The sequence below is a fragment of the Trametes versicolor genome (genome assembly GCF_000271585.1).
Source record: "Trametes versicolor FP-101664 SS1 unplaced genomic scaffold TRAVEscaffold_8, whole genome shotgun sequence".
NCBI classification, from domain to species: Eukaryota; Fungi; Basidiomycota; class Agaricomycetes; order Polyporales; family Polyporaceae; genus Trametes; species Trametes versicolor.
Genome location: NW_007360328.1, coordinates 2,756,337 through 2,783,498, shown reverse-complemented (window position 1 = coordinate 2,783,498; position 27,162 = coordinate 2,756,337). Strand labels below are relative to the sequence as shown.

Genomic DNA, 27,162 nt, shown 5'->3' with positions numbered 1-27,162 from the left:
GAACATCCTGACAAACGTCGCAGCACCGCGAGTATGATTCCGTGAGTCGAACTTTGCTACATATTCGCACATGCCATCGAACTGACGCAGAATAGTGACACAGTTTGGTCTGCAATACATCGTGTGTTGTATGCATTGGACGTGTATGGACAAAGCGAGCCATGCCCTTAATCATATCCATGTTCTCGACCTGGGGATCAGCTTCCCACGTCAACTACTCGCAGATCTCTCCGAGTCATACCCGCTACCGAGCTGAGCATAACGCATGATAGATAAATACGGACTCGCCACCCGTGGAGGCAACACACACTTCTATTCACGATGCCAGCCTTCGACCCCGAACTCGCTGCTCTTATGCCTCCGGTGCCGGCTGCTGGAATTGCAGGAGCGCCGCATCTACCGACTATCGCCGAATTGCGCGCCCAGTTTGACCAGTGCGTGACCGCGCCGTTCAAAGCATACCAGGAGCCGCTCCTTCCCCCGTGTGAGTCTCTTTTACGCTGGAGGCAATGCTAGAATATGCTCCTGATGTTTCTCGACAGCATATGTGTACTCTTTGCGGGACGAGACGGTAGCGGTGGAGGGCGGGGAGATTATCGTCCGAACCGTCGTCCCCGTCGTGGAGGACGAGGGCGAGACCTTCCCTGTGCTCGTACACATACACGGAGGAGGTGAGCACAGAGCTCTGTTGTTCTTTGCTGGATAGGATGCTTACTGTACACGCCTTGGTTCATCAGGAAGATGCGTCGGTAGCATAGAGCTCGACGACTACTTCCTGCGCAAGCTGAGTGTCGATCTCAAACTTGCCACTGTGAACGTCGAGTATCGGTGAGCTTGACACAGTACTGTATGCTCCAAGCGTTATATAACAAATATGCATCCCCCTGTCGCAGTCTGGCCCCGGAACACAAATTCCCGACTGCGATCAACGACTGCCTCGCGGCGCTTAAATGGGTACGTCCGGTTTACTGTCTTAATGTTCATCGTCCTTATTCTTACCTCGCATCTGCAGGTCGTTCCAAACGAACCCCTTCTCAAAGCCGATCTCAACAAGGGCTTCCTTGTTGGCGGACACTCGGCCGGCGCGAGCCTCGCCGCGGTGGTTGTGCACGAGGCCAGGGACGATCCGTTCTTCTCTGGGCCCGGGCAACAGATCACCGGGCAAGTCATCCGCGAACCCCTCGTCATTCATCCTGAGGTGTACCCCGACGAGTAAGAACCATTCTCACACCGGTTTCCCTCCCAATTCTCTCGTCGACAGATGTTGACCAGTATGTTCAGGCTGAAGCCATTCTTACTATCCATGAATGAGAATGCGGACTTGCCTCCGATCCCGCGCGCCTCCATTGACCGCAATATCAGTGCGTTTCACAACCTTCTGCAATGTCCTACATTGTACGCAATCGACTAACACTTCCTTCTGCAGGCTGGTACAACCCGCCCCCAGCGGACCCGCGCTTTTCCCCGCTGCTGTATCCCTCCCACGCCAATTTGCCACGCGCCTTCGTGCAGGGCATGGAGCTCGACCCTCTGCGCGATGACGCCCGGGAGTACGCGCGAGCTCTGCGCGCCGCGGGCGTCACGGTCCGCCATATCGAGTGCGTATTCATCCTCTTATCCTTCGTCACATCACTGTGAGAGAATGACTCACGGTGAGTGGGCGCGCAGGTATCCGGGCGTAACGCACGGGTTCCACTACGGCTACCCTGCGATTAGCGCGGCGGTGAAGGTGCGCGCGGATCTCGTGCAGGGAATTCGCTGGTTGCTTGAGAAGGAGGCGTAGGCCTTGAACGGCGTGATGAAGGTAACATATATTGTACTATTGCACTCCCCACTCAAAAGTTGCTGGACTCTAAGGGATCTGCCTCACGTCGCTCGATGCTGCAATAGCTCGTTGCCTGCTCGCGGCGCACGACCCTCTGTGATTTGCACTCCTTGGCGACACCCCCCAGCATGCTTGTCTTGCCTTCCTGCGACGTGCGCGTTGCTCTTTGAGGGCGTTCAAGTGCCGCAAATGGTCTCTGAGAACTTCGCGTTTGCTCCAAGCGGTAAGATCTTGAAAATGCCCGCACCGTGCCTTGCGCCAGATGAGGAGAGCTGCTTGCCGCCGAATGTTTCTCGCCCTATGGAAAGCATATCGCATCCGCCGCATCTGATAGAATTGCCATCGTATGGAGCGCGGCCGATAGAACTCTCCTCGCGACATCGGAAGAGTGTGGAGGTTCCCGTGCAACAGCAGGGCCGTTCCAAGGATCCCTTCCGTCAGTGAGTTCCTATCAGGCGTCGCGCCTAGGATGTAAAGCGCTGACTTACCGCCCTGGGATATCAGAAGGGCTCACACGACTTGAATCTGCTGATGGAGATGGCAGTGCTTCGCTCTATCTGGCGCCTATCCGGGTATGTCGCCGCCTGCAAACATGTTCAGAGAACATGAAGTTGTAGATGGCACCGTGCATGACCGACGTATCGCATGTTGCTGACGCCATTTTAATTCTTCATAGCTCCTTTTTAACGTATATATACTTTCCGGATGTCCACAACTCCGGTCTCAACGTCGCATATGCGGGGCGCGGGTATGTAAGTTGGTCGGAATCATTGGACTGGGCATATACGGAAAAAGTGAGTCATGCGCCCGTGTTCTCGACTCCCTATGTCGCGGTGATCAGCTTCCCACGTCGGGTGCTTCTCCGAGTAGATCTCTCCGAGTCATACCCGCTGCCGAGCTCCGCCTCCCCACCTTATATTCACTGGATAGACGGTGACGGTCTCTAGCTCTGCGCCCGAAGACCCACGTCTTTAAGCACCCATAGACTGAATAGGCCGCTGGGACAAGCTCTACAGAACGACAAGCAACTCATGGAGGCAACCAGCACTGCCCAGTCCGACCAGTCCGTGAAGTCGCCCTTCGAAGAGTATCAAGATCTGCTCCTCCCTCCAGGTGAGTGACTCATACGCAGCAGGACATGGCGAATATTTTGGCTCACTCAACCTCGCAGCATCCACATATAGGTTTCGGGACGAGACGGTAGTGGTAGACGGCGGGGAGATCATCGTCCGATCCGTCATCCCCGTCGTGGATAATGAGAGCGAGACGTTCCCTGTGCTCTTACATGTACACGGAGGAGGTAAGTGCACGGTACTGTAGTGCTTCGGCCGCGCATGGAGTGCTCACAGTATCCGCCTCGGTGCATCAGGACGAGGTGCTGGCAACATCGATCTCGACGACTTCTTCCTGCGCAAGCTGAGCGTCGATCTCAAACTGTCCACTGTGAATGTCAAATACCGGTGAGCCTGATCCATTCCTGCAGAGCCACAACAGCCATCCATACCATCGTCGCAGTCTCGCCCCGGAGTACCAATTTCCGACCGCCTTGAACGATTGCATGGCCGCGCTCAAATGGGTAAACCTGTCCTACTATCTTAGGTCCCTTCGTTATCCTTACTATCTTCATTTCTTATTCACAGGTAGTCCAGAACACGCCCCTCCTTAAAGCGGATCTCACCAAGGGCTTCCTCGTGGGCGGACACTCAGCTGGGGCAAACCTCGCAGCGGTTGTTGCGCACGCTGCTCGGGACGACCCTTTCTTTACTGGGCCTGGGCGGCAGCTCACCGGGCAGATCATTCGCGAGCCCCTCGTCATTCATTCGGACGTGCATCCCGACGAGTAAGCGTCAACTTCTCCACCATTACTCTCGTCGACGCCGGTTAATCAATATGTACAGACTGAAGCCATTCTTGCAATCAATGAGAGAGAACGCGGACGTGCTGTACCCCTCGTACTCTGGTGTGCCTCGTGCATTCGTGCAAGGCATGGAGCCCAGCGACCCGCCGCGCGATGATGCCCGGGAGTACGCACGCGCTCTGCGCGCTGCGGGCGTCGCGGTTCGCCACATCGAGTGCGTAACCATTCTTTCTTACCTCCATTAAGTCACTATGGGAGAGACGTGCTGACGGCGGGTGCGCGTACAGGTATCCGGACCCTGGGATCAACCCGGCTGCGGGAGTGAAGGTACACGAGGACCTCCTGCAGGGGATCCGGTGGCTGCTTGAGGAGGCGTAGACCTCAGACGGCGTAAATAAGGCTGAATACATATTGTACTATCAGAAGCTTGTATATTGAAATATCTCGGCTTGACGTCGCTGAATTTTGTGAGCGCTGTCTTTCCCTTCGCGACGCACGACCGCCTGGGACTCGCGCCCTGCCACCATCTTTGTGTCGTCGCGCTCACCAACGGGGTCGACCCAGCCAGTAGCTAGCAGAGAGTGGCACTTGCATGGATAGCACATTGTCGCGATACGCTGCAACTGCTACTCGACATGCCTCAGGAAGGGTTGGTGCGGGGTGCATTCAGTGTGTGAATAGGCCGCGTTGCACACGCACGGTCCATCAGGAAAAATCTGGAACATGTTGGGATCAATTACGAGCCAGTGGTCTCGGGCCCACACAGAGCTTGGACGTTCAGGTACACTATCAGGCAGGCGAAGTCGATAACATTTCCAGACGGCGGGCGTTGCATGTGCTATCTGAGAGGTTTGCTACCTGAAGGTGTTTGAGAATGGATCGTCGAAGGAAGATACTATTACAAAGGTTACGGATAACTTCATTCACTACTAAAGTCGTACTGGTTCCTCAACTTGAGCACCAATCACGCGGGCGCGGGAACCATCACGTCGTAGTCGACATCAGCGTAGAAGATATGCTCGCCGCAGAACCACAGCGCGACCACGTAAAGCCGCTTCAGGTCCGTGCGCGACAACCACACGGTCCAGTCCGGTTCTGTCGACTCCACACCACTAGTTCTCATGTCCTGGATGTTCCACAAGGCGCGTCAGATTGCGTCCTCGCTACGAAAACATACCCTTGGGCGCACTCACCTCGAAGAATGCGCGGTACGCTTCACAGATACGGACGTACAGCTCTGCGCGTGATAGCCATGCCTCTTTGAAATTAGACCGCTTGGTTAATCCGATCCATTGTCTTCTGGAAGGGTACCCGGGCCACTAGTAGGCCCCGCACCCAGATTGTTCAGTTATACCGTTGCCTAATCCCACAACATATCGGGGACAACATACCTGGATAACTAGCTCAATCCGCTTCCACTTGCTGTTGCGTTGGATAGGGTCTTCGACCTCCTTCTCTATGAAGTCGATCCTTCGGCCGTATAGCGCGTCGTATATGCTAGGCGTTAGCCGTGGCAGCGCGCCAGTCCTGTTATGAGGCTCGCATATATGGAATTCGAATGGCCCTTGCCACATCCGGGCCAGGCCGTTCTGTTCCAGTTTATAGTATTCGCCAGGGCCGCCCGGTACACGCATGGGGACGCAATGCAGCGGAGAAGGGTGGATCAGTCTGTTGATGTCCATTCCGTTTGGCGATTTTGGCGGTAGATGACTGGAAAGTGAGAGGATCTGAGAAGACCGTGTTGCGGAGCTGGCGGGAGTGTAGCCAGGGTGCAAAAAGAAGATGTCGTTGGAGCGACGCTACTATACGGCCTGCGAGCCGTTAAATGCCTGCAGAGCAGACATAATCAATGCGGTAGTCAATGCAGACAGGCGGGCAGCGCAGTCGGCGCCAGGACAGGCCAAAGCACCAGGACCCAGAGGGATAGCGGATGCGATACTGCGTTGTGACAGGGGCGAGTGGAGTCGGTGCGGCATGACAGATCGCGTGGCGCAGTCGGGTGCGGTGGTGCGAGGTGCTTGGGCCGTGTCGCCCAGACACGAAGGACACGAAGCCAGGTACAGACGCGTCTCGTTGTGTCGCAGTGTCGACAAGACGGAGGGTGGCGCAGTTTGAATCGGGTGGCGTTGGCCAGCGAGTCGTCGCGTGAACTTGTTCACCAGGACTCCCGGCAGCTGTCTAATGACGCCGCACAAAAATTCCAGTGTCTGAATCTGCGGACGGCCATACACTTAACATAAACAGAACGGAGGGAGATGTGAACTCGCCGCGGCTAGTAAAAGTCTATCGTGTATGAGCTGATAGCCTACCTGCGTCCGGTATGCTACAACGCCGCATAGCGGCATCGATTGATACCCACTGGATGCCCTGGTATCCGCCACTCGCAGATCAGCGCAGGGCCCAGTAGTAGAAAACATCATGAGACTCACCGGAAAAATTGGAGAGCGCCCACTTGCTGATGGTAGTGGACGCCAGGTCGAGATCGGCCTTCGCATGGTCCCGCACACGCGAGGTTCCCCTAGCAAGAGACCCGGAGATTGAAGCACGATCGAGTATTGGTCCGTAGCGGCGCCGCAGAAATTGAACAATACGACTATCTTGAGTAGCCTAGTAATAATGTCGCAGTCGCTATCGATCGATCAGTGCGAAGTATTCGGCGGCAGCGGATATTGCGAGAGTGAGTACAACGCGAGAGCGAGTTTTACACTCGCAAGCAGCATCCGTATGCGTTGGCCATGTCTGCCACCGATGGAGATACTTCTTAGTTGGGTCTAGAAAGCGATATGCCCCCAAGACGAGTCGCTCGCTCGCCCGTTGCCGCTATGAGAGCACGCACCACCAGTAAAAGTCGCCATAAATTCGCCTCCCACAAGGAACAACATCACGGGTAGACGTTTCGTGTTTTCCAGATCTTTCCGAGTCAGCGGTGTAGCCGAGAGTGGAAGGGGAATCTGCGCAACTTGAGATAAACCCGGATTGGAGGAAAATGCTCGAGCCTCGCAGGGCCATGAAGAAATGCTACTGCCTTGAAAAAATAAGAAGAGGAAGGGATATGGAAATACGTTAGCGTAGGGCTTCATAACATGCACGGGGAGCACTTAACGCGTACGGGTGGAGAATACGGATAATACGCGGTAGCAATCAAGGTGGCGTTGCGAATGAAAAGGTCTCTAGACTTGCCTGGGTTTCCCTTTCATTCTACGCAATTTTGTAGCGTTTTATTTAGGCTGCACTATTTGGCCTCGTCAAGTGAATTTGGGACCGGCAGCGTGGAGAAAGCGACCCGCGGAGCCTCGCTGGCGCCTGGCCGTCGTCGCTACAAAATGCTAATCATCGCTCCGTGATGGCTCTCTGGATAGCTCCTCAGCTTCTGTGGATGGGAACTGAGATGAGCGTACTGTTGAAGACCAATTGAATACATATCTCAGGAAACCAGATTAACACGTGGCCTTCCGGGGCGACGACAGGAAGACTCGCGCATTATTGGGCAGTTGTATAGGTGGAACGAGCGGAAAAATGTTGGTGGGATCAATTGCCGCGTGAAGTATTGATGTCTCTTGACTCAGAAACAACATAGTGCAGAGGAGATGGTAGTAAGGCAAGAAGCGGAAGAGGACAAAACCGGAGGTCGCGCCGGCACAATACGATCACGTGATGGAAACGCACGCGTTCAGCGCGATCTCCGCGGCGGCTGTCCCAGCTTTTGCTCTTCTTCTCTTGCCCACTGCGTATTACATGCGGCTCACAACTTCTATTTAAGCACGAACTTGCGGTCTGGACATTCACCGGACAGAGCTCCCCGCACTGGATCAATCTTTCACGTCCCTCTGTTCCGACTGGCATGCCAACAACACGCCGTTCAATTTGTCTTTCCGGATTTGACTGTTGTCGAACACGGCGGAGATCCACTCCCTTTCATGCACCTTCTCCTTATAATGTTACAATGGCCTGGGTGCGTTATAGCTATTGATATATAACACCGCCGTACCACGCCACAGATCTCAATACGTAGCATTGTTTCCAATTCGAAACCACCCATACGGATTGTTATGGAAGGTGACGGTCTGCGGCGACGGCACACGGCCACATGCAGTCTGCACATCACGGCGAGGCGCGACCCTTCGATCTATCCAGAATAGGACAGGCCGTATGTACTATATAATGGCTCCTCGCGGTGAGTCGCTCCTCATCCGCTCCGTTCTCCTCTGCTACCCTGATCAGACCGTTATTCCCGATCGACTCCACCGTCATGCCTTCAAAGGTCCAGACGTCGTTCTGAAAGAGCAGTACGTGCATGACTTGTTCCGTGCCGGCCATGGCTATCCTGTCTGGCATGGACACCCAGAAATAGCCCCCTCTGGTTCGGAGCGCCACGAAGTTGAGCTGGGCTCCGTTATATATCTCAGGAGCGGGGAGATGATGCCGCGGCTTTTGCTGAACACTGTCGCAGGACGTCCTCAGAGGGGACGTCTAGAGGGGATAAACGGAGCGCCTGCTGTTCTCAATCTCCTTCAACCACCACCACCCATTGTGTCGCAACCTGTATCTCTCGCAGAGGTCCCCGAAAAGACCAAGAAACCCCAATCAAGCACAGCGACCCCGGAAGAAGCCAAGGAATCTCCGCCCACCGAAGCTGAGCGGTTTCGACTAAGTCGGACGCCCAGGTGAGCTGGCCACTGAGCCCTTTGCTGGCGATGTGCACCCAGTATTCACGCGTCCTTAGACTCAACAAGATGATTGAGGCTCCTCTCCCAGGTCCTTCGCGCATCGACTCGAAACGACCTACTCGCATTTATCTGGATCCGGATGTAGTAGTCTCCCGATTTTCCGGTGCTTTCAAGAGCGGCATTGTACGATATATCGCGGACAATCTCGACCATTGGCTGGATGTTGGGAACGGCGCGGTGCTTAGACCGGAAGACCTCTTCTTCGTGCACGGAACGACGAAGGCGATGTACTGGATCAATGAGGTATACCTCCCCGCCGACGACGGCGACGGGAAGAAAGGGTTCGGGTTCATTCGCAACCTTATAGAACGCCTCTCCAAGTTTCCGTGGCTCAACGCGGACCGCACAGCAACGGTCCAGCCCCCAAACCATAACTCAAGTGACAGCTTTTATCCGCGCGTGGTCCGCAAGGATGCCAGCACCGGCGAGCTCGTGCAGGAACCTCCACATCGACGGAGCACGGTGTTCTTCAACTACTTCAAGGCGAAGAAACGCGCATTGAGCGCACCCATACAATATCTGAAAGACTGGCAGAGGGAGTATGGACTTCCAAAGAACGGCCCCCCGGTATGTTCCACTCGAGCAAGGCGATATCATATGCCGGGACTGAACTTCCGTCCCCCAGGTGCCCGACCCAGTGGAGTATTTGCTAGAATACATGCTCAGTGTAAGTCTCCTCTGTTTTTGCCTCTGTGCATGTACGTTTCTAATGCGCACGCGTACGAAGCACACCTCGTTCTTGAATGCCAGAATCGCGATAGCGTCCGACACGGACCTCTACGCGATATTTCACGTCCGTATCCCCTTACCACGTTCCGATTTTCCACCTACCAGCGGCTCAGACTCACGAGTATCTCATTCTAGGATTTCAAAGGACACATCCCTGAAGACATCCCGTCCGCTCTCAGGGCGCGCAAGCCACACATCCAAGTCGAGAATGGCCGTATGTGTCACACGACCTGCGTTTATCCCCGCTGACGTCCTTGCAGTCGCCACGGTCTGGCCAGATTGGACCAAAATCGGTTTCGCGGACGAGCCCCCGAACCTCGTAGAGGTTGCTTCTGGAAGTAACGATACGCTTGTGAGCGACCTCGGCTCGCAAGATTCGCGCAAGGACCCGGATGCGAAGTAAGCCCGCCGGCGCACGTCCCATCTCATATCGTGATCATGCTCGACTTTCATTCGGCATTGGTGTATACACAGAGTATTTCAGTCAAAATTGTTTACGCACAGAGCTCAGGGTTGTCCCGTCTGGTGTATGACGCATACCACTGGTTGGCTTCTTTCCTTGCGCGCGGCCGGCACAGTTCAGTACCGCCGCAGACTCGGAGAGGACGGTTCAGGGCCATTAGTGCGCGCTCTTCTGCGCGCACGTTCCGCGTGCTGTAACGGCATACAGTGGCCCGAGCCCCGTTCTTGGCAACGTCTCTTGTGCATCTGACTCACTTAAGCTACAGGACCTGTATGCGGCTCAGGCGGTTGTCGAATAAGGCGATGATTGGCTCGAAATGGCTGAAATACATTAATCATGCATATACACATCTATTGCTTCGTCCTCGACGCGCAGCAATACCGTATCATCGAACACTGTATTTTTTTAGGCTGCTTAGTTCCAGACCATCGGTGCCATCGGGAACGCCTCATGGAAGTCGACATCCGCCTGGAAGACATCACCACCGCAGTGCCACAGCGCGACCACCGTGAGCAGCCTCAGATCGGTCCGCGGAGACCCCATGTCCCAGTCCGGTTCCGTCGACTGCCAGTTTTCGTCCGTGGCATCCTAGCAGCCCAAAAGATTAAGCGTCAGACCGCGTCTCACGCCGTATAAGCACCAGGAGTACTTACGTTGAAGAATTGCGCGTACGCACCCCCGATGCGGTAGTGCAGCTCTGCGCGCGAATCTTGTCTAAGCGGATCTGTTGGCATGATGATATCGTAGTAACGCTCCGGGTACCCGGGCCACTGCAGCCAGCTCAAGTTCAGCTACGATCCACAACTCATGAGGGATACGGCGGCGGCGACTCACCCTGATGAGCAGCTGAATCCTTAGAGGTGTTTCACCCACCACACGGGCGATCTCGTCGATGCGGGGGTGTAGCATGCTCTCGCGGACATACTTCTGATCGCCAAAGATGGAGTCTACTATCGTCGGCGGGCGCGGATTTACGCCGTTCTCAGTGCGCATCGTAAAGGAGATCGCCTCGCGGATGCGGCTCTTGTCCGACGCGGAACGAAATGGCTCGTACGGTACACGTTCAACGCCGTGCTGCCCGGAGAGAGGTTGATAAGATTGCGCGTCCATGTTGCTAGTAGTTGATTGAGAGCGACGAGAGAGGGAAGGGCGACTAGATTTCGTGGCGCAGAGGAGTTGCCAGTAGCTATCAGAATACGATACCCCATGTCTGACAAGCGGTTATATACCCCGAGGGTAGAGATGGACAAAGCAGTAGGTGGTCCAAACAGAGAGGTGGCGGCGGCGTCGGGAGCAGGTCGATGCGCCAGGATCAATGCAAAGAGATGCTGGTACCCTAGAGAGACGAGAAGTGGCCGCTAGCAAAAGAGAGAACGAGTGGATTCAATTTTTCTTTGAACATACGCTCGGTGGATTTGGCCCGGGATGAGTCTCTGCGAATTGCCGCTTTGACCGCATTGGTCCGCCACAACACTACCAGTCAAACGCGTGGTCAAAGCGCAAGGCGCATGGTCCGCATTATCCACAAAGCGGTCGACGGCACATACTGATACGAGCCGCATTGGCCACCGACGAATCATCGCGTCAGCTTGTTCGAGTTGACTCGGACTGTTGCCCGGCGCCGCGGCAGTCCCTGCTAGACTGAATAGACTATAGTTGACAACAAATAGATGGTGCGAACTCATATATCACTCACCGCTACAATGTGGTGCTTGCATAGTGTTTTTCTGGCAATCGTAATAGTCGATGACGCATGTAGCAATGCTATCGTCGCCGCCGAGTGTCAGTCATTTCGACACTATGCGATGGTGCTGACAAGATAGACAAGCGTAAGAAAAGCGGAGTCAAACCGTAGATTCAAACCTTGCAAACCCAAACCCTGTGTCATTGTTCGAGGAGAACGGTGAGGTGGACAAGTGGCAGCCTCTCTCGCGCGACGTCGTGGACGTTAAGATGAACGCGGACTCGAAGGAAGAGAGCGAACTCGGCGCCGGACGCGGCCGGGTGATGTCGCGTGGGTATCGCGTGGGTACTGGTCATGTGGCCGAAATGCACACAGCGCCGGCGCCTCCTGGCTTGCTCTCCTCCTGCCACTGCGCTTGTCGTCGACGTCTCTTAGTCTACCGATACAAACAGTGCTCCAAAATTTGACTAATACTCCTGATCAATAACGAATGCACAAACTGGGCACATGCGCGCGTGTTTTTTTGCGCTCGACAGCAAGCAGCACGTCGCATCCGACCAGTCAGCGTCGCCGGCCAACCATTTCGCCGGCCGCATACCTTAGGAATTGAACAATCTGGTGCGCTTCTACTATCTTAATTCTGGCTGTCGTGCAGAATTCGGAGGAAACCGTTTGCATGCGTAAACGGAAAGAGTCATTGTGTGTGTATTCATGTGCACTATCAGGCAGACGAAGTCGTTAACACTTCCAGTCGGCGGGCGTGCATGTGCTATCCGAACGATTTGCTACCTGAAGGCGTATGAGCATGAATTATAAAAGGAGCGAAATACTAGTACATGATTCACAGATAACTTCGTCTAGTGCTGAATTCGTACTGGTTCCTCAACTTGAGCACCAATCACGCGGGTCCGGGAAAGAACACGTCGTAGTCGACGTCAGCGTGGAAGATATTCTCGCCACAGAACCACAGCGCAGTCACGTAAAGCCGCCTCAGGTCCGTGCGCGACGACGACACAGCCCAGTCCGGTTCCGTCGACTCCACGCCACTAGTTCTAATGTCCTGGATGTCCCACAAAGGCGCGTCAGACCCGGTCTTTGCTACGAAAGCACACTCCTGGGCGTACGCACCAGGAAATACTGTCTGTACGTTTGGCAGACCCGGAGGTGCAGCTCTGCACGCGATAACCACTCCTCTTTGTGATCAACCCGCTTGGTCAAATTGATCCAGTGTCCTGTGGAAGACGGGTGACCGGGCCACTAGTAGGCCCCGCACCCAGATTGCTCAGTTATACTGTTCCCTAACCCCACAAAATATCGGGGGCGACGTACATTGATGACTAGCTTGATCCGGTTCCCATTGCTGTTGCGCTGGATAAGGTCGTCGACCTTGTGGGGTAGCATTGTTTTTTCGATCTCGCGGAAGTCGCGCATTGTGCCGAATATTGCCTTGTATGTACATGCTGGGCGGGCGCAGCGGTGGCGCGTTCACGTTATGACGGTCGGATAGATAGAATGTGAATGGCCCTTTCCACATTCGGGCGAGACCGTTCTGTTCCAATTTATAGTAGTCGCCAGGACCGCCCGGTACACGCTTGGGGACGCAATACAGCGGAACAGGGTGGATCAGTCTGTTGATGTCCATTCGGTTTGGCAATTTTGGCGGTAGATGGCGGGGAAGTAAGAAGCTCTGAGGAGATCGTGCTGGGGAGCCGGCGAGAGTATAGTCAGCGTACAGAAATACGATGTTGCTGGAACGACGCTACTCCACGGTCTGCGAGCCGTTATATGCCTCCAGAGCAGACATTATCAATGCGGCAGGCAATGCGGACAGGCGGGTAGCGCAGTCGGCACTATGACAGGCCAAAGCATGAGGACCCAGAAGGATAGAGGATGCGATGCCAAGAGAATCCTCCGTCGACTAGGAGGCGAGAGCCTGGTCGTTGCGGCATGACAGATCGCGTGGCGCGCCGCCCGGCGTGGTTGTGCGAGGTGCTTGGGCGGTGTCGCTCAGACAGCTGGCCACGAAGACAGGTACAGACACATCTGGATGTGCCGCAGCGGCAACAAGACGGATGGTGGCGCAGTCTCAAATGGGCAGAGTTGGTCAGCGAATCGTCGCGTGCACTCACTCACCAGGACTCCCAGCAGCTCTCTGATGGCGCCGCACAGGACTCGGATCCCAATGTCCGAGTCTGCGGACGGCTGTAAAGAAAGCGTAAACAGAGCGGAGGGAGAAAATGTGAACTCGCCGCAGCTAATACTCTTTCGTGCATGAGCTGATGGCCTGCCCCTGTCAGTCGCCATTGGCATGCGCGCATACGATCTAAATCTATCATACCGTTTACGCATCGTCCCATATGATGTATGACATATACTACTGGCCATGGTCGGTTCGTTCCGTGAGCATGTCTAGCACAGACGGACCAGTACGGCCACCGAGAGGACGGTTCAAGGCCATCAACTGGTGCGCACTCTTCTGCACGCACGTCCCGCGTGCGGTAACGGCATACAGCGGACCAAGCCCCGTACACGGAATTGTCCGTTATGCTTCTCACTCGGCTAAGCTGTAGGACTTGTATACGGCGAAGGCGGCTGTCGATTAAGAGGATAAGTAACCATCTAGGGATGGTTGGAATGCATTGATCATACATATCTACGCCGACCGACTACTTCGTCCGAGACACGCTGTAAGACCACGTCATTGAACAGCTACAAATTAGCAGTCGCTCAGTTCCAGACCATGGGCGCCATTGGGAACGCCTCGTGGCAGTCGACATCCGCCTGGAAGACATCCCCGCCACAATGCCACAGCGCGACCACCGTGAGCATCCTTACATCGGTCCGCGGAGACCCCATGTCCCAGTCCGGTTCCGTCGACTGCCAATTCTCGTCTGTGGCTGCCTGGCAGCCCAAAATTCAAGTGTCAGACCGTGTCTCCCTCCGTAGAAGTACCAGGAGTACTCACATTGAAGTACTGCGTGTACGCGCCGCCGATGCGGTAGTGCAGCTCTGCGCGCGAATCCGCTTCAGGCGGCTCCGTAGGCATAGTGATCTCAAAGTAGCGCTCAGGGAACCCGGGCCACTGCAGCCCGTTCAATTTCAGCTACAGTCCACATTCCAGGAGAATACGGCGACTACTCACCCTAATGAGCAGCTGAATTGTCAGCGGGGTTCCACCCACCACACGAGCGATCTCGTCGATGCCAGGGTTTAGCATGCCCTCGCGGACATACTTGTGGTCGCCAAAGATGGAGTCAATTATCGTCGGCGGGCGCGGAGATATCCCGTTCTCGGTGCGCATCGTAAAGGTGATGGCTTTGCGGATGCGTGCCTTGTCCGACGCGCAACAAAACGGTTCGTACGGTACGCGCTCGACGCCGTGTTGCCCGGAGAGGGGTCGGTAAGGTTGCGCGTCCATGTTGCTGGTAGCTGGCTGAGAGTGACGAAGAAATCGAGAAGGGAGCGCGTGGCGGAGAGGAGTTGCCAGTAGCTATCAGAATACAGAAACCCATCTCCAGCAAGCGACTATATATCCCCAGGGCAGAGAGGGACAAAGCGTTAGAAACAGAGGTAGCGGCGGCGTCGAGAGCAGGTCAAGGCGTCAGGATCTATGTAGAGCGGTGTCGCTATACCTAGACACGAGCAAGAGAGAGGACGGGTCGATTAGGTTCCCTTGGCACATTTTCTCGTTGGAATTGGCCCGAGACTAGTCTGTGCGAATTGCCGCTTGGACCGCATTGGTCTGCCACATCGCTACCAAGCGTCAAACGCGTGTTCAAAGTGCAAGGTGCATGGGCCGCAAAGCCTTCGATGGCACATACCTATCAAGTCGCATTGGCCACTGACGAATCATCGCGTCAGCGTGTTCCAGTTGACTCGGACTGTCGCCCGGCGCCACGGAAGTCGCTGCTAGACTGAGACATAAGCAATGGTCCTGGATATCACCCACCGTTACAATGCGACACTTGCATGATTTTTTTTGTAGATCGTAGTAGTCGACGCTGCATATAACAACTTTGCTATCGTCGCCTCTGAGTCTGCGCCGAGTTGCGGTCATTCCGTCACTACTTTGCCAATCGTGCTAGCAAGACAAGAAAGAAATAGAGTCCAGCCCAGTGAGTTTAACCCGTGCGTCTTGGTTCGCAGTGAGGACCAAGCAGCATGTCACGCACGACCTCATGGACGCGGACCAAAAGATGCACGAAAAGAGTTTAGGGGGGCCAATTTGGCGCGGGACGCAGAGACGTCGTGTCGCGTGGGTATCGCGTGGGTATCGCGTGGGTATCGCGTGGGCACAATCATGTGACCGAGATGCTTCAGGGCAGGCGCCTGCGTCCTTTGCGCTGCTCTGGCTTGCTGTCCTGCCAGTGACTGTGCTTGTTGTCGACAAGTACTTACTGATGATACAACTGCTCCAAGATTTGCCTTTTAGTCCTCATCAAGAACCAATACACGATCTCGGCACGCGAGCGTGCTCTTCCACAGCAAGTACGGTGCGTCCGACAAGTCCGCCGCCGGCCAACTTCGCCGACCGCACATCCTCGCAGTTGGGCAATCTGGTACGTACCCATCTCAATCCTCGCAGTCTGGCAGGATGCGGGGGACGTCTCTCCTCTGCGTCACTGGGGAGAGTCATTGCACCCAAGACATCTGCTCCTCATGGCCATAGGTCAGACGTACACGCCACACTGCGGCATGCGCTGTAGAGTGTAACGTCCGGATATCTGCCCCCAAACGTAGTTGGGGCAACTTGGTATGCGATCGCTGCGCATATGGACTACAGAAGTCATTACGGTATGCAAAGCTGCGTTATACAACGATCTACGTGCTCCCGTGTGGGAAATATCTGAAGAACGGCTGCGGTATGGGGTTTCTGCCTCTCCTCGCATTCCTCGCACTCCTCACCTTATAGCTGTTTCTTCCCGTTATGCAGCGAACAAGTGGAACATGCAGGTCAAGCGTGTTCCGGTGGGAGAACCTGGGTGCGGACAGAATGGAACGCTGCTAGTTGCTGTGCAAGGACGTCTCCGAACACAGTCACTTCGGCCTGCGGAGCCTATGCGAGTACGAGGACCGTGATAATGGCAACTTCGGCCCGCAGCTCTATCGCGGAGGATACGAGCCGGATCTCACTCGAGCCCTGGGCCCGAGGTGCCCTAGCCCTGCCACGTTGACTCCGATTAAGCATTGAGTTTGACTGATATCTTCGTCTGGCCACCCGCATAAAGCTGTGAACACCAAGCTTCCGCAGGACGTCGCTGCTTCCTTCTGGTGGTTTAACGTTCGGCGGAATAGGCTGCATCCATGGCACTGGAGCTCGTGTAAGCTGACCGCGCCCTCGCTTCAGATATCCTGCTAGCCTCCGAGTCGTGCTGTGGCGGCTCGGAGTCAAGGTGTGGTGCTTGCAATGACGCCGATTCTCGATCAGAGGCTCTGCCGATCTCGCAGCACCACGCACTGAGGAACAGGCATGTGCATGGCGCTCGGCAACAGCGCACTAGAGAGGCTGCTTCCTCGCTATGGAAGCAGGCTGCAAGCGTTCACCGCTCTTCATGGCTGCTTCGGGCATGCGGGCGCAGCACGGTGCGCCGCTCCGTATGCCGGTGAATATATCGTCGGGCGGAACCCAATGCGCTCTCTTCACGCGTTAGCGTACCGCATCTCTAGCACACTTCGCTCGGTACATAGTACAGCACTCGCTGCCAAAGTCGCAATATAATCCGCTTACAACGCTCAAATAGGACACCTCGAGCTTTGGGCTGCGTGCCACCACCGACGTTGATTAGAACGGACGGAAGGCTATGGGGAGGCGCCACACGCCGTCGGCCGACGGTCCTCCGCGGTGCGAGGTGGCCACTGCCAGCCTACTGCCTTAGTCTGCGCTTCTTGCATTGCGAGATGGAGGCCGACGACTCCGAGTGGCAGCGCGCCCTCCGTCCTCCGACGACTGAATACACGTCGCGCGTACGAACTGGCGCGTCGCAAATTGCCCGCGCCGCGGCTCATGATTGTGTGCCAGCCTCCGTCTCCGTCCGCCAGTAGTGACGTCCATGATCGGCTAGAGGAGATGTCGTAGATCTGCGTGGCCTGCATCGTCCCGCCGGCATACTATCGACCCCCACCAAACCTGCCGCCGGCATTCAAACCCGGGCTTCAACAGTCCGGTCTGAGTCGCAGCATCCTGGCCTGCGTGGGCGGACGCAGACGGGATGTGGGGCGGGCTCGATCAAAACTTGAGAAACTCGACTCCAGAAAACTGGTTGACGAATGGGATAGTGATCGGGCCCAGCCAGTCGGTGGGTGGCCGACGGCTGATCGAGATGCATCGGCTGTGCCGCCACCGCGTCGGGACGGGGGCGCACGCACCGGCGGGATGGTGCGCTCGAGCAGCTCTGTAGGCTGAAAGGGGAGTGTTCTAGGTTACATTGTAAGGGTACCGCGTGGAGATGTGAGTCCTTTGACAGGGCAGAATATAGATGACTGCGTGCTGCGAGAGTTCAACGTACATTTGTGGTCATACTGAGGAGAGTTGGTGGATGCACGCAGTCATATGGAATGTAACTATCCAAACCGTTGCCGTCCTTTGTGGACGTTTTGACCGGGTTCGCCGCAGAATATCGGGGTAGTTGGAAACGAGGCTACTGAACGACAGCTCTGACTGACCTCGTGACTCACGCGTTTGAGACGAGTCAGAGCAGCGCTCTCCGTAGAACGCCGGAGAGAAGTGAAAGGCAGGACTACGTGGCCCCTCATTCCAGTGTTACCATAGAAGGCGTCCATCGAACGTCCGGTCGGCGATATTATCCGCTTGCCATTGGTTCACGTTGCGGGCCCGACTGCGTGAATAGGGGTTTTCTATACCGTCGGCTTGTAGAAGGTCACCGCCGTTCGATCGCGCGGGAGAAAGTACGCGCGGAATCGCGCGACCTGTCAAAAAGAACGCCTTGTAGCGCGCGGGTCACAGCGAGCAGGCGCGTGCGTGCGGTGTGCACCAGACGCCCCGCCAGCAAGTTTGCATGCTCGAGGGCGGGCCAGATCTCAATACGGCACAGATCTGCAGCGGTCTCGATCCTGATCGTTACCGGCGGGATTGGTGGATCATTTTGGAATAGCGCCTTCGTAGCATCGATGGAAGGGATTGGAGGCTCTGCGAGGAGTGCGGGGAGGGCGAAGAGCTACTGAGTCGCCGGGCGGTAGGACACCGGAGAGGAGTACGCGATCGGTCGGATTAGTAGCAAGTAGTATGTAATCCATAGAGTTGATTTGACTAGTAAGACAGGTGAAACAACAGCTTGTAGCTGCGAAACCGCTCGGGCGGTGTTAGGCCTGGTCGCAGTGAAGGTTTGAACATACGCAGCACAGCTTTTGAGGAATAAACAGCACTGCTTGCCTAATTGGGGTTGCCCTTGGCGCGAATACCCCCCGTCGTGGCGTGGGAAGAAGAAGTGTGAAGTGACCGCACATGGCTGCACCGGGAGAGATGCTCCTTGCCCTTCCCCCTCTTTCTCGTTCATTTCTCGCTCATCTGGATACCCCGCACGCGGAGATCTTGCATACCCTGGACAGGCTGGACTGGGTTGGGGACGACGACAGCGATCGGAGAGCGCGCGGTAGATCGACGTCCGGGATCTCACCCCGCTGCTTCCGCGGAACACTCATTTCCCTCCGTCCTCTCCTCCTCCCAACTTTCCTTTTCCGTTCAGGTCTATATAACCCGCCGTGAGTACGATGCGACGTTTTCATCCCATCACTGCTCTCTCATTTCGACTCCCGCGAACAGCTTTTGCTTCCAAGTCTGTCCACCATGTCCTCGCGTTCGAAGTCGTCACCGAAGTCGTCCCCCAAGTCGGGCTCGTCCCCTCTACCCTCCCCTCCACCCATCTCCCACACCTCCTCCGACTCGAGCACCCACTCTGCAGTCAAAGTGCCTTCACCACTCAACCCGTCTGCCTCCCCCTCGCACAAGTCCTCGCCGCTGCCATCCGGGGAGTCTTCCGGATCCCCCAGTCCGAGGTACGCAACCCCGGCGTCTCAGTCCACGTCAACCGTACGCCAGCGCGGCTCGTCGGTCTCTACCATCCGCCCCCCATCGATTCCCTCTGTGAACGCTCTTCATGTTACTCGCGTCGTCTCCAACCCCATCCCGGCGAGCACGCCAGCGTCAACCTTCCGCTCGCGCAGCCGCGCGTCGTCTGTCGTACATCGCGGGCGTTCCACCAGCCCGTTCCACGACTTCTCCGCCATCTGGAGAAGCTCATCCCGCGAGGCTCCTACCCCTCCGAATGGTGAGAGCACCAGCTGGTGGACGAAGCGGGAGGTCATCCCTAGGCCATGGGAGGAGCGGAAGCAGCGCACGATCCCTACTGAGCAAGCGGAGGGCTGGGTTCGGACTCGAGAGGTACGTCCTATTCGCGTTTATCATAAGACATCTGCTCACCGTCTCCTCAGCGTGTAGCGGAAGCTGCTGCCAACGTGCTAGGCACGACCGGCGAGGTCATGCACGAGCTGCTCGAAGTCAGCGTGGACATCCTGCGCTTCGCTCCCATCGTTGGTCTCGAGGAGGCAGCCCGGACGCTACTCAACATCTGGGATTCCCTGCAACTTGTCGATGTGCGTGTTCATGTCATCGCCACCGTGATGCCCCACTCATTTGATTCTCTGTAGATCAACCGTTTAGCGTGCTTGCGTCTGACTGAACGATGCGCTACCATTCTCATGTCCGTACGCGAGGACATCGCCGAGGCGGGCGACGAGGTCGGCGCGGAGCTCCAGGCGCCCGTGACTCGTTTAATCGAGTACGTGTCCTCGTGTCTCCGCAATACGCAGTGTTGTTGACCTTGTTTCAGGTCCTTCCGCGAGGTTCACCGGTTCCTTGTCAAGCAGTCACATCGGCCATTCATCAAGCGGTACCTCCAGCGCGATGAGATCCAGCGGGCACTGGTTGGCTGTCACAACAGCCTCAGCGACGCGCTCGGCATGTTCAGCGTAAGCTCCCTACAAGCGCGCACATACTCGCATGCTCAATTACCGCCTTTCAGCTCTCCATCCAGATCCGTATCCTGAAGCAGGTCCTGCGAGCGGAGGAGCAGCGCCGGGCCGAGTCGGCCGCGCTGCTCGACACCATTACTCACTCGATGCACCACGACTCGCCGACGTCCTCCTCGCCGATGAACATGCTCCAGCTCACCGGCACCGACCCCGCGCCTGCGGAGGGCACGGAACACGTGCTCGCGACGTTGCAGGCTGTCACCGCGCGTCAGAACGAGCGCGACATGGTGTACGACGCGGACGACCTGCGCCAGCTCATGCGCGCGGCACTGCAGACTAACAACGATGTCGAGATGATTCGCATCCTCCAGGTCGGCCGCGACGAGATGCCCGAAGCCATCAAGACGCTCCAGCGTGCGCTCGAGATCGAGTGCGAGCGTGAGCGCACCGCAGCTGAAGAGCAGGAGGTCGTCATTGTCACGACCGCCGCCGCCGAAGTCACCACTACGGCCCCAGGTGAGACGACGAACCTCAAGCGGTCCGCAACCGTCGTCAGCACAGGTTCGAGCCAGACGTCGTCCTCGAACAGCAATCGTTCGCGCGCCGGCTCCTCCCTTCCCCCACGCGACACCCTCGACCGCGAGTTCATGGAGACGGGGATCGACGCGCTGCGGCGACTGAGCGGGAGCGGGGAGGTGACGCTGCCGAGCTGGACGATCACGCGGTACGAGGTCGACCGGGAGGAGAAGATCGGGCTGGGCTTCTTCTCGGACGTGTACAAGGGCACGTGGCGCGGGCGCACCGTCGCGATCAAGGTGCTCGCGGAGACGACGCCGCGGCAGCTGTTCGTGCATGAGGTCAGTCTAATGTCTATCTTGCATCGGGTTCTCGGCATCGGGGATTTTCGTCACTTGTGTCGCGATCTGACGTGAGTTGCCGGTATACATTCATCGCGGTCTTCGGGCCTTGGATATGTCGGCAATCTGACATGCTGAGTGTCGGGGGGCCGACACTGTATGTCGCGCCCCGCTGATCGACGTAGACATTCATTCGTGGGACTCTATTGCCAGACCGCCGGAATTTTCGCAATGAATTGAATGCTAATCGATATTCCCCGATGCAGGTGTCGATCTGGAAGACGCTGCAGCACCCGAACGTGCTCGAGCTCCTCGGCGCGTCTTCGGCATCGAGCGACCCGCCGTGGTTCTTCGTGAGCCCGTACTACCGCAACGGGAGCCTGGTCACGTACCTCAAGGGCCTGCCCTCGCTTGACGGTGTGGACCTCCTCAAGATGATCCACCAGATCGCGAAGGGCATGGCGTATCTTCACGGGCGGGGTATCTTGCACGGAGACCTCAAGGTGCGTTCCTTATTCCTGACTTGGATAATATGTATATCAATTAACATTAACCTGTGCAACAGGCCGCGAACGTGCTCGTCGACGACAAGGGCCACTGCATCATCTCCGACTTCGGTCAGAGCGAGATGAAGTCTGAGGCGTACCGGATCAGCGGCATGCCCCTCCCTCGTAAGTACTCTCCCATTTAGGTCATTTCCTCGCCCTTTCTCACCCATCCGTGACAGACGGAACGCTGCGTTGGCAGGCCCCGGAACTGATGTCCGGTCTGAGCGACCTCACCCAGCAGATCGACGTGTACGCGTTCGCGATCACTTGTGTTGAGCTCTTGACCAAGGGCGCGCTGCCATGGGCGATGGCCGACGACGACGCTGTGCGTCACTTTGTCCTCCGTAAGTTTTCTTCTCTCCATCTCTACGACCACCAGTGCTCAAGCCTATTCATACAGGCGAGGACATGCGTCCGGAGCCGCCTCTGCAGCGCCTGTGGTCCACGCAACTTTCTGAGATCCTGCACTCGTGCTGGCACCGCGATCCGTCGGTGCGCCCGCCCTTCATGAAGATCGACCACGACGTCCAGGCGCTGCGCGCCCGGTTTGGATCGGACATCAAGGAGTCGCCCATCCCTGCCCGTCGCATAGAGCTCGAGGACATGCGCTCGCGCAAGTCGCCAGATATGCACCCGATTCCGCTCCCTCTCCTCCCTCGTGAGTTTCTTGCGTCTCGTAGCCGAAGGGCTCATCTAACACGCCATATATAGCGGACACTACCGCTTCCTTCATCGAAGAAGACACTATTCCCTCTGCGGACACGTCCTACCGTACGGCGGTCGGCGAGTTCTCCACGTCGACCACTATGCAGTCTGTCACGGACGATGAGCACGACGCCCCCGATCCTTTCAACATCGACCGGAGCCATACGAGCAGCCGCGCGTCGTCGTCTTTACATGACGGGCACTCGGAACACATCATGTTCCCACGTCACGTCTCGCCGCCGCCACCGGACGAGCAGGCGGAGATTTCGCGGAACGAGCGCCGGTACCGGATGCTCCTCCAGCACGAGTTCCACCCATCTCGTAAGTCCTCTTCCCATATGACGGCTTGGCGCCATATATTGACCGCCGTGTAGTTACCTTGCCGCTCTGGCAGCCGTCCCAAGTTCCGATCGGCGCTGTTGGCTATCACAACAAGGCGTCAGGGGGCGAATTTGTGACGCTCTTCAACTCGTTCGACCCCGCCAAGTCGTCGGACGACCGGGCGAAGGACATCCCGTCGCTGTACGGCTACGGGCGCGTGAACCAGGGGGTCCAGCGGCAGGACAAGCGGAACGTCGCCCAGCGCGGGATGGACATCATCCAGTCCTGGCTGACTTCGACTCGCAGCAAGGGCGATAAGTACTCGTAAGTATTTGGACTATTCGACTTTGTGATGCGGGTTCTGACACATCTGGTTTCAGACGACGCTACTCCTCGCCGCTGCGCGCGGGTCACAAGACCGCCCACCTGTTCACGGAGTCGACCAACTACCGGTACATCGATGACTTGTCGACGCCGAAGAAGTGGTTCAAGGCGAACATCGACCACATCCTCGCCATGTATGGGGCTGAGCACCACATATCAAAAGAGGACATCTACCTCGGTAAGCGTCTTTCTTACTTCGTGCTGTGTCATAGCTGACCTCGACGCCACAGTCATAGGGACACTAGAGGCGCAGGACTATGCGCTCTTCGTGAGCCACGAGCACCCAGACGGGCAGGTGGACTTCAACGTGTTCTCCGCGGCGCGCACCGGTCAGCCGTGGGGTGAGTTCTCGTTCTCGTTCGACCTCTCGTCGTCCTTCCTCGGCGGGCCGAGCTACGACGAGCCGATCGGGAACCCCCAGTGGGCGCGCAACATCTCCAATTACGGGAACAACGGCAAGTGGGAGTCCGTGCTCCTCGCGCGTCTCCGCTTCAAGCCGGACCAGGCCGAGCCGACATCGCTATAGCCCCCGCCACGCGCACCCACCCTCGTTATTTTCTCCCCCCACCCTTCGCATTCGCAATCTTGCATTCACCACATATCCCGCGGCCCCGCACACATCTACACACTACGCGCCATCTTGTTTAACATCGGACACTCGTTACATTTATGACATCAACCTCCGGGCCCGCGAGGGCGGAGAGCGGACTTGGATCGTTGTCGTCGCATTATAGCATCAGCCTCGTACTTACAGCAACATCAACAGTCCCGTACATACACACATTTTTGCAACCCCTTCTCGTGGAGACCGCCCCTGTACACCGTACGCGACAATCGCGCCTCGCGACTCGTCCGTTGTGAATTACTGTAGCCATATTCGAATTATAATCAATATTCTCCACAACCGTTATGACCTTTTGTGGGCCCTGCCATGCGAACTTGTCAACAAGACGTCTTCTTCCAGACCCAACACGCATGCCCTCATTGCTATCCGCATATATTGTTTGACAGGTTCGTCGATTCTGTGCGCACGTCTTCGGCCTCGATCGAACGGCGGTGACCTGGTACAAGCCGACGGCATGCCATACCCCTATGGCTTCAGTCGGGCCCGTTGCGCCCACCAATCGCGAGCCGCAATTCTCTCCCCGATCGGAGGTTCCGTGGACTCTTTGGATGGCAACGTTAGCTCGAGTAGCTTGAAACACTCTTTGCCTCAGTTCTCTCCGGCATTCTACGGAGAGCGCAGTGTCTGAGTCACTAGTACGACGATTTACTCGGCCAATTTATGTCCGGCCCGCTAGTACTAGTGCAAAATATTCCGATGTTCTCCGGCGAATGTCCTCAGGATGTCCACCTAGTACGGATATTCATCAATACCTGCGTCCATACACAGTCTTTGTTCACTCCTCTGAACACCTACAGCAACACGCGGTCGTATATCACCTGGGGATTCGCGCCTCCACGCGGTCCACAGTCACTCATTCACGATATCCTCTATAGACTCGCCATTCCGCCGGTGCTTGCACCCAGATCTCGACGAGATGCATCTCGATCAGCCGTCGGCGACTCAACCAGGCTCGATCACCATCCTATTCGTCAGCCACTTTCTCGTTCTCAGTTTTGATCGAGCCCGCCCCCACATCCCGTTTGTGTCCGCGCGAGCAGCCCAGTACGACCGGGCTCTTAAACCCCGAATTGAAATGCCGGCGGCAAGCTTTGCGTGTCTCAACATGCCGCCGGGACGACTCGAATGCGGCGGATCTACGACACCTCCACTTGTCGATCTTGCACGCCACTGGCACGCGGAGGCAGCTGCGGCACAAGTCTATGACGCGAGCAATATGCAACGCAAATTAACTCTGTTAGCAGCAGCGCGCGACGTGCACTTGCTCGTCGGAGGACGGAGGACAACGGGCCGCCACTCGGCAGCATCGAGATGCCTCGCCCTCCATCGTATTGCAAGAAGCGCTATAGACAGTATGTTACCACTAGGAGTCTCCTTGGGCCGCGCGGGGGATCGTCAGCCGAGGACACCTCTGATTGTCTGTTACGCTCCACTGCTCTTCTTTCCGTGCCAATCAACGGCGAGGCGGCACGCACCCCCAGCTTCTGAGGTATCCTTTTTGGGCATCAAAAGCTGGTTACGCCGAAGTGAAGCCTCCGCGTGCGGGTCATGTTCCTCCCCATCGATATTCTACGCTACTGCGCGAAGGCTCATGCCTCTCAGGATATGATCCGCCCCGCTGTAGGGTGCACTGCGCCCCCGTGCTCGTACGCCCGAAACAGCTACATCAGGGACTTCGTGCTCCAGCTTCCATAGCGGGGAAGCCACCTTTCCGCGCCCCCGTGGCCCTCAGCAGTGCCGCGCGCACGCCTGTCCCTCGCATGATGCTGCGAGAAGGAGACCGGCAGAGCCTCCGATCGGGAGTCGTCGTCACTGCGGCACCACAACTCGACGCACCATATGAGCTGGATGCTAGCTGGATATCTGAATCTCAGTCGTATTTTGAAGCAAGGAAGCGACACGAGCCTATATAGTAGATATCACTATCGAAAATTGAGAGTGAAAGAGATGCTCTCATGATGAACAATACTCATAGCTTTGTAGGGTCGTCGGTGACCAAAATACGCCGCCAGTCATACCGAACACTTTTGAGTCGACGTGGCGAAGCCAGGGCGCCTCGGATCTCAGGGCCTGAGCGAGGTACCAACTGCCGTTTGCTCCGGCACAGGATATGCGGGCCGCAGCCTTCATTTTCATAGTACCTGTGCTTGCAAAGGTGCCAATGCGACAGTAGGCCGAAATGCCCCCGGGCAGTAACGTTCCATTCTATCCGCCCCCGATTGACCCGTCGGCACGCTGATGGTCCGACGGCATACTGGAGTACTGAAAAAAAACCGCATGCTCCGCAGGTTTGTCGTACCGTGATAATCCCATGAAACGGGGCAGGCGTTAAGCAGTCCACGTCATCGCATAGCCAGACAAGCAACTGCCACCAATGAGAATCCCGTACATAGCACTCACATAAGATGTCATGACTGTGTGTTGGCGCAATTATCCGTACGCCGCGCTCAGCCGCAGTCTGTGGCGCGTGCGTTTGGTCTACTACCGCCACGAGTACCACTCTGTACACGCACACGAGCAACATCCCCAGGCACGCCTCCCATGAGGCGAACTGCGCTACGCACGATCAACGGCAGTGACCACGCGCAAGCGTTCCTGATATCGCCGCGACTGTAAATAACTAGCTCAATATTCTCATAATAATGTACGCTGCCCTCGAAGCCAGGGGAATTAGAGTGGCTGAATCCACGCAGGCTCCACACCGAGTCGCAAGCCGCACGGGGGCACAAGCCACAGCGAAAGAATCGGGAAGAGGTCCTCGGAGGATGGTCCGAGCGCCGAAAGGCGAATCGTCGGAGGTCGTCGCAAACGCATGAGCTTAGAGCTCGGCTGTTCACCAGGATACATCAATAGCGCAAGAGACCTAATCATGTGCATCGATGAGCTCAGGGTCTCCTGGTTCTCGGAGCCTACTTCAATTACCACAATCAGGGTTCGCGCACGATGCCAGGTCGTAATACATAGAACGCAGCTCCGAAGCGAAGGACGCTTGCACACGAGGCTGCGATCCATTTAGCATTGCATGGGTAGCGAGGCGGCGAAGCCCGCAACGCGTCCGAGTCAACAGCTTAACTGACGGCGGGCGACCCTTCCGTGCCCGCCGCACTCGATGACGACACGAGAAGTAGATGACGCACCCTGGGGATTTTTCTTCACCCTACCGCCGGTAATGCACAGAACCGAGGGCTCCGGCCAGACGCGAGCGCGAAGCACGCGCAGGGGCTTCTCCCACTAGACCAGTCTCGTATTCCGAGAAAGCCTCTCGGGAACGAAGGCGCAGCGGGAGCGCGTGGCTGTGCCAAGGGACAAAGCGGTACGAGGTCGGTACACACGTGGCCTACCAGGGGGCCGGATCTTGTCAACGTGTTGCACCATCCGTCGAGCGAAGCGCCTTCAGGTTCGTGGCGGCGACGACAGTGAAGAGGTAGGAAGCGTCGACTGCGGAAGC

The 27,162-nt window shown here is 56.7% G+C and overlaps 8 protein-coding genes across 8 annotated transcripts; 4 read left to right on the top strand and 4 right to left on the bottom strand.

Annotated features, from left to right (window-relative positions):
• Window positions 1-321: 321 nt before the first annotated feature.
• Window positions 322-1,783, top strand: TRAVEDRAFT_49901 (uncharacterized protein; the record flags this gene model as incomplete). The annotated part of the gene is made up of 8 exons (XM_008042197.1): window positions 322-484; window positions 543-671; window positions 738-828; window positions 894-954; window positions 1,013-1,212; window positions 1,282-1,361; window positions 1,427-1,598; window positions 1,669-1,783. The coding sequence occupies 8 exons, from the start codon at window positions 322-324 to the stop codon at window positions 1,781-1,783; spliced, it is 1,011 nt and encodes a 336-aa protein (XP_008040388.1).
• Window positions 1,784-2,789: 1,006 nt separating this feature from the next.
• TRAVEDRAFT_73333 (alpha/beta-hydrolase) lies at window positions 2,790-4,110 on the top strand. Its single transcript, XM_008042651.1, has 7 exons — window positions 2,790-2,938; window positions 2,997-3,125; window positions 3,195-3,285; window positions 3,341-3,401; window positions 3,466-3,665; window positions 3,724-3,897; window positions 3,971-4,110. The coding sequence occupies exons 1-7, from the start codon at window positions 2,857-2,859 to the stop codon at window positions 4,059-4,061; spliced, it is 828 nt and encodes a 275-aa protein (XP_008040842.1). The 5' UTR covers window positions 2,790-2,856; the 3' UTR covers window positions 4,062-4,110.
• A 537-nt stretch (window positions 4,111-4,647) lies between these two features.
• Window positions 4,648-5,317, bottom strand: TRAVEDRAFT_21963 (uncharacterized protein; the record flags this gene model as incomplete). The annotated part of the gene is made up of 3 exons (XM_008041865.1): window positions 4,648-4,809; window positions 4,877-5,002; window positions 5,075-5,317. 3 exons carry the CDS (start codon window positions 5,315-5,317, stop codon window positions 4,648-4,650), a joined length of 531 nt encoding a protein of 176 aa, XP_008040056.1.
• A 2,527-nt stretch (window positions 5,318-7,844) lies between these two features.
• TRAVEDRAFT_21962 (uncharacterized protein) lies at window positions 7,845-9,542 on the top strand (the record flags this gene model as incomplete). Its single annotated transcript, XM_008041864.1, has 6 exons — window positions 7,845-8,347; window positions 8,407-8,977; window positions 9,036-9,077; window positions 9,138-9,203; window positions 9,275-9,353; window positions 9,400-9,542. 6 exons carry the CDS (start codon window positions 7,845-7,847, stop codon window positions 9,540-9,542), a joined length of 1,404 nt encoding a protein of 467 aa, XP_008040055.1.
• Window positions 9,543-10,016: 474 nt separating this feature from the next.
• TRAVEDRAFT_21961 (uncharacterized protein) lies at window positions 10,017-10,712 on the bottom strand (the record flags this gene model as incomplete). Its single annotated transcript, XM_008041863.1, has 3 exons — window positions 10,017-10,190; window positions 10,256-10,372; window positions 10,437-10,712. The coding sequence occupies 3 exons, from the start codon at window positions 10,710-10,712 to the stop codon at window positions 10,017-10,019; spliced, it is 567 nt and encodes a 188-aa protein (XP_008040054.1).
• A 1,472-nt stretch (window positions 10,713-12,184) lies between these two features.
• Window positions 12,185-12,717, bottom strand: TRAVEDRAFT_49896 (uncharacterized protein; the record flags this gene model as incomplete). Its single annotated transcript, XM_008042196.1, has 3 exons — window positions 12,185-12,346; window positions 12,415-12,543; window positions 12,616-12,717. The coding sequence occupies 3 exons, from the start codon at window positions 12,715-12,717 to the stop codon at window positions 12,185-12,187; spliced, it is 393 nt and encodes a 130-aa protein (XP_008040387.1).
• A 1,296-nt stretch (window positions 12,718-14,013) lies between these two features.
• Window positions 14,014-14,704, bottom strand: TRAVEDRAFT_49895 (uncharacterized protein; the record flags this gene model as incomplete). The annotated part of the gene is made up of 3 exons (XM_008042195.1): window positions 14,014-14,187; window positions 14,252-14,368; window positions 14,429-14,704. The coding sequence occupies 3 exons, from the start codon at window positions 14,702-14,704 to the stop codon at window positions 14,014-14,016; spliced, it is 567 nt and encodes a 188-aa protein (XP_008040386.1).
• A 4,541-nt stretch (window positions 14,705-19,245) lies between these two features.
• Window positions 19,246-23,871, top strand: TRAVEDRAFT_171082 (uncharacterized protein). Its single transcript, XM_008042650.1, has 13 exons — window positions 19,246-19,684; window positions 19,735-19,896; window positions 19,951-20,081; window positions 20,133-20,271; window positions 20,325-21,131; window positions 21,398-21,634; window positions 21,697-21,802; window positions 21,859-22,023; window positions 22,080-22,337; window positions 22,391-22,705; window positions 22,759-23,029; window positions 23,086-23,267; window positions 23,320-23,871. The coding sequence occupies exons 2-13, from the start codon at window positions 19,783-19,785 to the stop codon at window positions 23,613-23,615; spliced, it is 3,021 nt and encodes a 1,006-aa protein (XP_008040841.1). The 5' UTR covers window positions 19,246-19,684; window positions 19,735-19,782; the 3' UTR covers window positions 23,616-23,871.
• Window positions 23,872-27,162: the final 3,291 nt, after the last annotated feature.